We start from the raw sequence: 9,890 nt of genomic DNA, 5'->3' as shown, positions 1-9,890 counted from the left end.
GTAAACATCTAGCACACTGCATGGGTTAGCACTGGCAGTTATATCAAACTATTCTTTGATTATTTTTTAACTTTTAAATTAACTTCGAATTATTATTGGCACGTTGTTAGATTTTTTTTTTTTTTTACATTTTAGTCATTTAGCAGACGCTCTTATCCAGAGCGATTTACAGGAGCAATTAGGGTTAAGTGCCTTGCTTAAGGGAACATCGACAGATTTTTCACCTAGTCGGCTCGGGGATTAGAACCAGCGACCTTTCGGTTACTGGCACAACGCTCTTACCCACTAAGCTACCTGCCGCCCGTTAGTTTATTATACATTATTATTATTAAGACTAATACAAACTAGGCCTTCCTATTGTTATTTATTGTGATTAAATAGGTGTGGTAGGCTATTTGAGAATATTTCTTTTTTTTGTAAAACAATAAAAACGTTTTGGACTCGTGCTGCATGCAAGAGTAAATATTTGTATTGAATATGTATAGTTAAAAGGAAACTCCATATCCACGCGTAACAATAAACCTATTCTGGAGATGATCCCATATTTAGGCCTGCAATCACGTTACACTCTTTTTTTTTTTACTCACAACTCATATCGAGCTCAAATAAATAGTTTGCTATTAAAAGCTATAGTTCTTCCAATCAAAGGGTGAATTAAAAACACATTAAGGAGAAAGCCTCATCCAAAATATTATCTTGATGAGGTTCGTTGCAGACACAATAAAACTTGCTATGGCCAACGCATTTATACTGAAAATACAGCATTTTTATCCTAATTTCGAAATGAATTATTGGCTGCGTTTTAGAAACAAAACCAAGGTTATATTATTTTTCTATTTAGATGTAAGGTAGGGATATTTAAAAAATTGTGTTCTTCTAACAAATAAAGGAGTTCTGGTGCGTAAAATGCAAGCCTCAGAAATAACGCAGCATTTAAATCAATAGAAAAAAACGTTTTTCTTTCTCGATTGGCTACATGGAGTTAACTTCTACCTCACCATCGATAGCCTATTTTAAACGACGAAACAAGAAAACAAGCACGAATAAACGAAAAAAACATATGAAATTCGATCCATATAATTCCAGTAGGCACATCCAACTATCTTTACCACTGATGACACGCACGTCCTCTTGTCATTCAAAATGAAACTCATGGTCACAACAAAAGGTGGTCAAATTCTAGTCTGAAAGTTACATAACCAGGTCCAAAGAGTTGATGGGTTTCTGCCTTCAGTTTCCGCCTATCTCCTTTTATAGGCCACACGTAAAGTTATTTAAGACTCGAAGCCCCCAGAATGCCATTGGATGTTAGAATGAAGTTTTGTAGAATATGGGGGTAGGGAGGGGACGGGGTACCGTAAGCACCTCCCCCAGAAATGCAGCAAATAGCTCCCGTTTTCTTCTATGGTGTGGCTGCGCCCGCTGGGGGCTGGAGACGTGTTTCACGAAGCAGAGTCCTTGCATTGGCAGGCTGATGATGACACGTGCCTCCTCTTTGCCACCCCCAGGCTCAAGCGTACCGCATTGGCATCAGTAACGACCAAGGAAAACCAACTGTGGAAGCGCTGCTGCAACCGTCATTATCAATAAACCAACTCAATATTAGAAATTGCAACGCGCAATTTAGAGTAATCCTCTGCGTAATAAATTGTTTTCCTTCAGAAAAATCGTGAATCAAGATCGGACGTTTTCGTCGAGCTAAAGAAGAGAGTGAGTTAACAAGATGCAGAGACGAAGCGCCAACGTCTGAAGGTGACATGAACCTGGGGATGATCAAGCAGTGGAGATAGCAACTGAACAACCATCAGGGCTTTATAAAACCACCGTTTGTACCATAGCCTCGTTTTATTCATGTACAGAAACAGATCTGCAAAATAAAGTTGTTGGCTATTTATTGTATTTGAATTAGAAAAGAACCGTCACCGACCGGTACAACAGACAGAGGAAGCAACAATGGCACATTTAATCCGAAGCAAGTTTCAAAATAAACTGTCAAATGCGGCAACTTCCATGTCGAATAAATCCACTGCGAAGGTGAGCGGGATGATGGCCAGGATGGGCTTCCAGGCCGCCACAGACGAGGAGGGACTGGGATTCGCCGCCTGCGATGATTTGGATTACGACCACCGGCAAGGACTGCAGATGGACATCATGAAATCGGATGAAATGGGTGGTGGAGACGCTGGAGAAGGGAGTGGAGAGGGTGGGATGGGTGGAGGAGAAGACGGTATGGCGGCTGGGGACAGCCACTACCAGAGAGATGGCACCGGCCCCCCGCCCTCCGGTTCTAAAGCCTCAGGTCTGGGCGAAGAAGAGAAATCACCAAAAATCACCGCTTGGGAAGCGGGCTGGAACGTCACGAATGCAATCCAGGTAAAGACGCATTCAGATAACCAGTTGAAACTTCATGGGTTTTTGCAAGTGTCCTCTTCCACTCATTTACTCCTTCATTCATTCATTATTTCGTGTTACCTGCCATAGCCAAATGTAAAGACATATACATAGCTTTTCTTTCAGTCATCGCCAAACTGATTGCAACCATGAAATCAATACCTGTGAAAAACGGCAAATGGAGATAGGCTACGGCAGTCGATATAACCAATCAATTAGACTACCAATAGTTCCTTATGAAATATAAAGAAGAGCAAGCCCATCTGACAGGACATTTCGTTTTGATTTAGGATTTAGAGATGAATTGGGCTATTTAAACACACCGATCATGTATGTGGTTTGGATAGGTTCATAATGAGCGGGGAAACGGAATAGCATGCATGCTGTTAGAATAAGAAGGAAACCAGGGCGTGAAACGTAATGTTTTGTTCTATTTCATTATATGAAGCCATACACATAACCTAGAGAATAATGATAAAGGATATTGAAATAGTCAAATTCCATGGAGGAGACCCATAGACTTTCATTTGACAAAAGAAAATGACGTACTGATCCGTTGATGCGGTTTTACGCACGAGTTTGACTCTGTCGATCCGGCGCGCATTCAAGTAAAAGCTCTAATATTTGAAAGCATCTAACCTTCAGATCAAAAGGTGACCTTCTAGATAAACATCAAGTCATGAAGATATAGCCTAAGCTATGCCGCTCTGTGTTTTTCTCGATGGCCTATCCGATACGTTATAATCATTTTATAACGCACTTCACCATTACATTACGCACAGGCAATGCGTGTCCATCACCTACAACGACGTAATAAATGGTGATGGTTGAAGTGTTAACATTTACTCGACAGTGTATTTCATATGATGTGTTGCTTTGTTCCTGTTTGGACCCCAGAAAGAGCTAATTGGGATCCTAATAAATACTAAAATGAGGCAAAAAGTCCCCAAGACAAGCGCCGTCCCATCATACGTTATTCAGGCTATGGTCATCGTCATGGCAGTCACCATTACGTCAGGACGTGTCTCCTTTAGAACCCCTTAATGACGTTAACACAATTAGCTGGAATGGGCACGCTCACAGCGAAATGGAATGCCCACGAGAACCCACACATACAAGCAAGCATGTCCCCCATTGAATCATGTTACACATAGGATATATTATAATGCATGACGTTATGATCAACAAATACTACATTTTGTTAAAAATTAATAAATAATAATAATCTGGATTTGACCATTTTGTGTTTATTATGTCCATACCCATGTCAACCATTGAATGGCTTTAGGATATATTGTCATGCATATATATAGCATATACTTAGGCTTTATTACAATGCATTAGTTATTATCTATTGTATTGAATTTCCTATATTGTGGACTGGTTATGCGTTGTTCCCATAGGCCAAGCCATCTCCATATTGTGTATTTTTGTGTATTTTCAGGGGATGTTCGTTCTGGGTTTACCATACGCCATTCTCCACGGGGGCTACCTCGGACTGTTTCTCATTATTTTCGCCGCCGTGGTGTGTTGCTACACGGGGAAAATTCTCATCGCCTGCCTGTACGAGGAGGACGAAGACGGCCAACTGGTGCGTGTGAGGGACACATACGTGGACATAGCCAACGCGTGTTGTCAGCCGAGGTTTCCATCTTTAGGTGGTCATATCGTGAATGTAGCCCAGATCATTGAGCTGGTGATGACGTGTATCCTGTACGTGGTTGTGAGCGGGAACCTGATGTACAATAGCTTTCCCACTCTCCCCATCTCACAGAAGGCCTGGGCCATAGTGGCCACCGCCGCCCTGCTACCCTGCGCCTTCCTCAAGAACCTCAAGTCCGTGTCAAAGTTCAGCTTGCTGTGCACTATCGCGCACTTCGTAATCAACATCCTGGTAATTGCCTACTGCCTCTCCAGAGCGCGCGATTGGGCCTGGGATAAAGTCAAATTCTACATCGATGTAAAGAAGTTCCCCATTTCTATTGGAATCATCGTGTTCAGTTACACCTCTCAGATTTTCCTTCCGTCGCTCGAGGGGAACATGCAGAAGCCCAGCGAGTTCCACTGCATGATGAACTGGACCCACATTGCCGCGTGCGTCCTCAAAGGCCTGTTCGCCCTCGTGGCCTACCTGACCTGGGCGGATGCCACCAAGGAGGTCATCACAGACAACCTGCCGTCAACCATCAGGGCTGTCGTAAACCTATTCTTAGTTTCCAAAGCCTTACTGTCATACCCATTGCCATTCTTCGCTGCAGTCGAGGTTTTGGAGAAATCATTTTTTAATGAACAAGAACGCACGTGGTTCCCAAATTGCTACGGGGGCGATGGACGCCTGAAAGCTTGGGGCCTCACTCTCAGATGCAGCCTTGTGGTGTTCACGTTGCTCATGGCCATTTATGTACCGCATTTTGCCCTTCTCATGGGTCTGACCGGCAGCCTGACGGGGGCAGGGCTGTGCTTTCTGCTTCCCAGCCTCTTCCACCTCAAGCTGCTATGGAGAAAGCTTCTATGGCACCACGTATTCTTTGATGTCGCCATATTTGTAATAGGAGGTATATGCGCTATCTCCGGTTTCATCCACTCAATGGAGGGACTCATAGAAGCTTACAAATATGGCATAGAAGATTAGCCAAGCCACTGTCTGCTGGATATAGATGTTACCACACATCCATCTTAAAGTGAATAACTGAAATCCCCACTGAGCGCAGTCAGCCCATGCTTACAGAATTCATGCGAAATAAATGCTCGCACAGAATGCAGTTCACGCACACATTTGCGCGTGCTCATTACACCCTTGCATTGATACACACGCGCGCGGAGAGAAAGACACAAACATCACAAAACATGACACACGATATGGACAATTCAACTTGTAATGTAATGTATAAATATCACTAAATGCATATCCATATTTTTCAGTGGAGTGAAGGTTTACAATAGCTCAATCGACCTAAACAAAATGGCTAAATGAGCAATGTGTCTTTTCATCTCTGTGGAGGTTTATTGCCACCTTGAGAGCCATTTCATTTCACATTCAAGCCTGCATTCTTAGAAAACAAGGTTATGGATAGAACCAAAAAGGGTTCTATGCTTGCTTCATGTATGGCACAACTTAAGGTGCTATATAGAACCGGCGTTGGTTCCATATAGAACGCTATATGGAACCCAACGGTTCTATATGGAACCACTGTTGGTTCAGTAGAGAAGAACCCTACAAAAGGGTTCTATATAGAATCTTTAGGGGTGCCATATATGAAGCAAGCAATAGAAACCTTTTTGGTTCTATCCAGAACCTTTTATTCTAAGAGTGCGTGTGGTTTTGGACTTTGACAGTTTCACGGCATAATGTGACTAAATGGTATAAACGAAGCTGTGCGTTTTGATATGATGCCATTTTCTTCTTCTAAATTATTTGCAATGTTTCAAATGGGCAATGAATGTGATTATTAATTAACACATTGGCATATTGGAATGTGGACCTATTATGATGACAACTAACATAATGGCAATAAAGTATATCAGCAAGACAAAATAAATAGAATACATATCATGGATGATGCCCATATAATTTGTTACTGAATACTAGGAATATCCCAAATATATTTATTGAGAAGTAATTATTCTCTCCAAGCGCTATAATTGAAATAGTATGATTATAGTAGTCTAATTACATACACAGCTACTTTAACTATGCATTGAATGTATGATATTCAGACAGATAAGAAAATAATTCTGGAATTGGGAGGTGGAAAAGAAAACGGTTATAACCAGAGTAAGGAAAGACGTGTTTTGGATATTTGAATGAATAACCATTAGCCTACAACATATCGTTAGGCCTACACATACCTATCGCACAAGTTATGAAATTGTGAGAAAAAAAAACGGCAAATGCCCGTGAAGTAAAAGGCTATGTCGTTAGCGTTCGGAGAACGGCGTTTTAGAACCAGAAGTCTCAAAGTAATTTGACCCATATTCACCCCAGACAGAGGAAAATGCTGTCCCGTCGTTAAGAACCCCCAACCCCCATGGAATTCTGTCACACTCAATTCGAATTTATCCCCTGTTTCACATTATGCATTTCAATTGTAAACTATTCCTGCGAGATGAATTTGAATAATTCGAGGTCCGGAATCAAGTGTCTGAATGTAGAAGACATCATACAAAGAAGAACATGTGCATAAATACATTTTTCATTCTGTGCAATCCAACGGGTCATGTGGAAATGTTATAAAACCGTATGTGTAGTGTTATTGTGGTTTCAAAAAGATGGAATGTAGCCTATATCTCATAAATCGTTATCATATATCGTGAAAATGAATATTAAAGAAATAAGTGAAATTATATTGTATAAATGTGTGTGGTTTTATGTGATGAAAACGAAAACCGTGAGAAACATGTATTTTTTCTCTATAAATAGAATAAAATATGGAAAAAATATGTTGAATACTTTTTTGATTTTTTGCAGATATCCGATTAATAATAAAAATACATGCATGGTTTTGTTTAATGATTAACGTTTTATGAGTGTTATTCCTGTGTAATAGCCACTCTAAATTACAGGAATTATGCAATTACATTCAAGACCAAAAAGGTAATGTTTGAGTTAATTAAATGTGTGTGTTTTTAAGCGAGAGAGAGAGAGAGAGAGAAAGAGGTCCCGCGAGCACTGCGAACAGTGAATGCAGGTGCACAAGTCACGTGCCATAATTGTTACCATTTGCTTCGATAATGGTACATTTTAGCCAGTAATTGTCTATAATCGTAATGACTGTAGCTTTTGCTGTTGCTTGGAATAGCCTAGCCCTATATTCCTAAAACGCCACATAGCATAAAGAAAATGGTAGCCTAAAGGTTAATAGTTTAAGGTATGTGCAGCTTGTAGTTTAGTCCACTTTGGTTCATCATGCTTGTATACATTTAGCGGAATGAAGTTAGAACAGACGGTTTGCTATTTGCCAGATTTTTGCTGTGGGGCACAAGCAGATAGGCCTGCCTGTTCATCGCACATGTGGATTTTGTGTTAAGAAATAGCATCTGGACCGCATGCCTATTTGGGAGGACCTGGACCGCATGCCTATTTGGGAGGACCTGGACCGCATGCCTATTTGGGAGGACCTGGACCGCATGCCTATTTGGGAGGACCTGGACCGCATGCCTATTTGGGAGGGCCTGGACCGCATGCCTATTTGGGAGGACCTGGACCGCATGCCTATTTGGGAGGACCTGGACCGCATGCCTATTTGGGAGGACCTGGACCGCATGCCTATTTGGGAGGGCCTGGACCGCATGCCTATTTGGGAGGACCTGGACCGCATGCCTATTTGGGAGGACCTGGACCGCATGCCTATTTGGGAGGACCTGGACCGCATGCCTATTTGGGAGGACCTGGACCGCATGCCTATTTGGGAGGACCTGGACCGCATGCCTATTTGGGAGGACCTGGACCGCATGCCTATTTGGGAGGACCTGGACCGCATGCCTATTTGGGAGGACCTGGACCGCATGCCTATTTGGGAGGACCTGCATATTGTGCACAGTCCATCTCCATAAGGTTTACAATCTGTTGATGTAAATGCATACATGGGCGCTGTCAGAGGTCTACAGTCCCCTGTAGCTCAGTTGGTAGAGCATGGCGTTTGCAACGCCAGGGTTGTGGGTTCGTTTCCCACGGGGGGCCAGTATGAAAATGTATGCACTCACTAACTGTAAGTCGCTCTGGATAAGAGCGTCTGCTAAATTACTAAAATGTAAATGCCTACCTCAGCCCAATCTGCACGCTCTATAGCTGAAATTAGGCTACTAAAGAGGATGAGATTAGAAAATGGAAAAGATGAGACGAAAAGAGACGTCTGACACTACATGACCAAAAGTATGTGGACACCTGCTCGTCAAACGTCTCATTCCAAAAGCATGGGCATTAATATGGAGTTGGTCCCCCCTTTGCTGCTATATCAGCCTCCACTCTTCTGGGAAGGCTTTCCACTAGATGTTGGAACATTGCTGCGTGCGTGGACTCCAATTCATCCCGATGGGGTTGAAGTCAGGGCTCGATGCAGGCCAGTCAAGTCCTTCCACACCGATCTCAACAAACCATTTCTGTATGGACCTCGCTTTGTGCTCCCGAGTGGCGCAGCCGTCTAAGGCACTGCATCTCAGTGCTTGAGGCGTCACTACAGACACCCTGATTGCAGGCTGTATCACAACCGGCCGTGATTGGGAGTCCCAGGGTGGCGCACAATTGGTCCAACGTTATCCGGGTTTGGCCGGTGTAGGCAGTCATTGTAAATAAGAATTTGTTCTTAACTGACTTGCCTAATTAAATAAAGGTATAATAAAATAGAAATTGTGCACAGGGACATTGCCATGCTGAAACAGGAAAGGGCCTTCCCCAAACTGTTACTACAAAGTTGGAAGCACAGAATCGTCTAGAATGTCATTGTATGCTGTAGTGTTAAGATGTCCCTTCACTGGAACTAAGGGGCCTGAACCATGAAAAACAGCCACAGACCATTATTCCTCCTACGTAAAACTATATTTGGCACTATGCATTCGGGCAGGTAGCGTTCTCCTGGCTTCAGCCAAACCCAGATTCGTCCATCGGACTGCCAGATGGTGAAGCGTGACTCATCACTCCAGAGAATGCGTTTCCACTGCTCCAGTCCAATGGCGGCGAGCTTTACACCACTCCAGCCGACGCTTGGCATTGTGTGATTTTAGGCTTGTGTGCGGATGCTCCGCCATGGAAAGGCATTTCATGAAGCTTCCGACGAACAATTATGCTGAACTTCGAGGCAGTTTGAAACTCGGGAGTGTTGCATTCGAGGACAGACGATTTTTACGCGTTATCCACTTCAGGACTTGGCGGTCCCATTGTGAGCTTGTGTGGCCTACTACTTCGTGGATGAGCCTTTGTTGCTCCTAGATGTTTCCACTTCACAATAACAGCACTTACAGTTGACCTGGACAGCTCTAGCAGGGCAGGAATTTGACGAACTGACATGTTGGAAAGGTGGCATCCTATGACGGTGCCACGTTGAATGTCACTGAGCTCTTCAGTAAGGCCTTTCTAGTGCCAATGTTTGTCTATAGAGATGTAGGACTGTGTGCTCGATTTTATACACCTGTCAGCAACGGGTGGTGCTGAAATAGCCGAATCCACTAGTTTGAAGGGGTGTCCACATACTTTTGTATATAATGTATTTGAGCTTTGTGAGAATCGAGATTATATTCACACATATATCTAGACTAAATGAAGGCAATTTGGTTAAAGACAAATATTTAAAACAGCCTTTATGCTTACAGTTGACTTTTCAAATTCACAGTGGCGATATGGTTGATAGTCCCTAGGTACAATCAAATCGTTCATTAACGGCTTAACTGGTATGGTATAAAGACTTCATTAAAGCCATTCAAACACTAAATTCTCGTGACGCAAACGCTCAACCAGCTGGATTGTAGGGAGTCAAGTGTTGAATGAGCAACCATTTTAACACGAT

General features: G+C 42.8%; 1 protein-coding gene across 1 annotated transcript; it reads left to right on the top strand.

Annotated features, from left to right (window-relative positions):
* Positions 1-1,416: 1,416 nt before the first annotated feature.
* slc32a1 (solute carrier family 32 member 1) lies at positions 1,417-6,831 on the top strand. The gene is made up of 2 exons (XM_041887345.2): positions 1,417-2,373; positions 3,836-6,831. Exons 1-2 carry the CDS (start codon positions 1,954-1,956, stop codon positions 5,021-5,023), a joined length of 1,608 nt encoding a protein of 535 aa, XP_041743279.1. The 5' UTR covers positions 1,417-1,953; the 3' UTR covers positions 5,024-6,831.
* Positions 6,832-9,890: the final 3,059 nt, after the last annotated feature.

The sequence above is a fragment of the Coregonus clupeaformis genome, chromosome 10 (assembly GCF_020615455.1).
Source record: "Coregonus clupeaformis isolate EN_2021a chromosome 10, ASM2061545v1, whole genome shotgun sequence".
Lineage (NCBI taxonomy): Eukaryota > Metazoa > Chordata > Actinopteri > Salmoniformes > Salmonidae > Coregonus > Coregonus clupeaformis.
The sequence above is the reverse complement of the archived record's forward strand: the minus strand, read 5'-3'. Positions and strand labels throughout refer to the sequence as shown.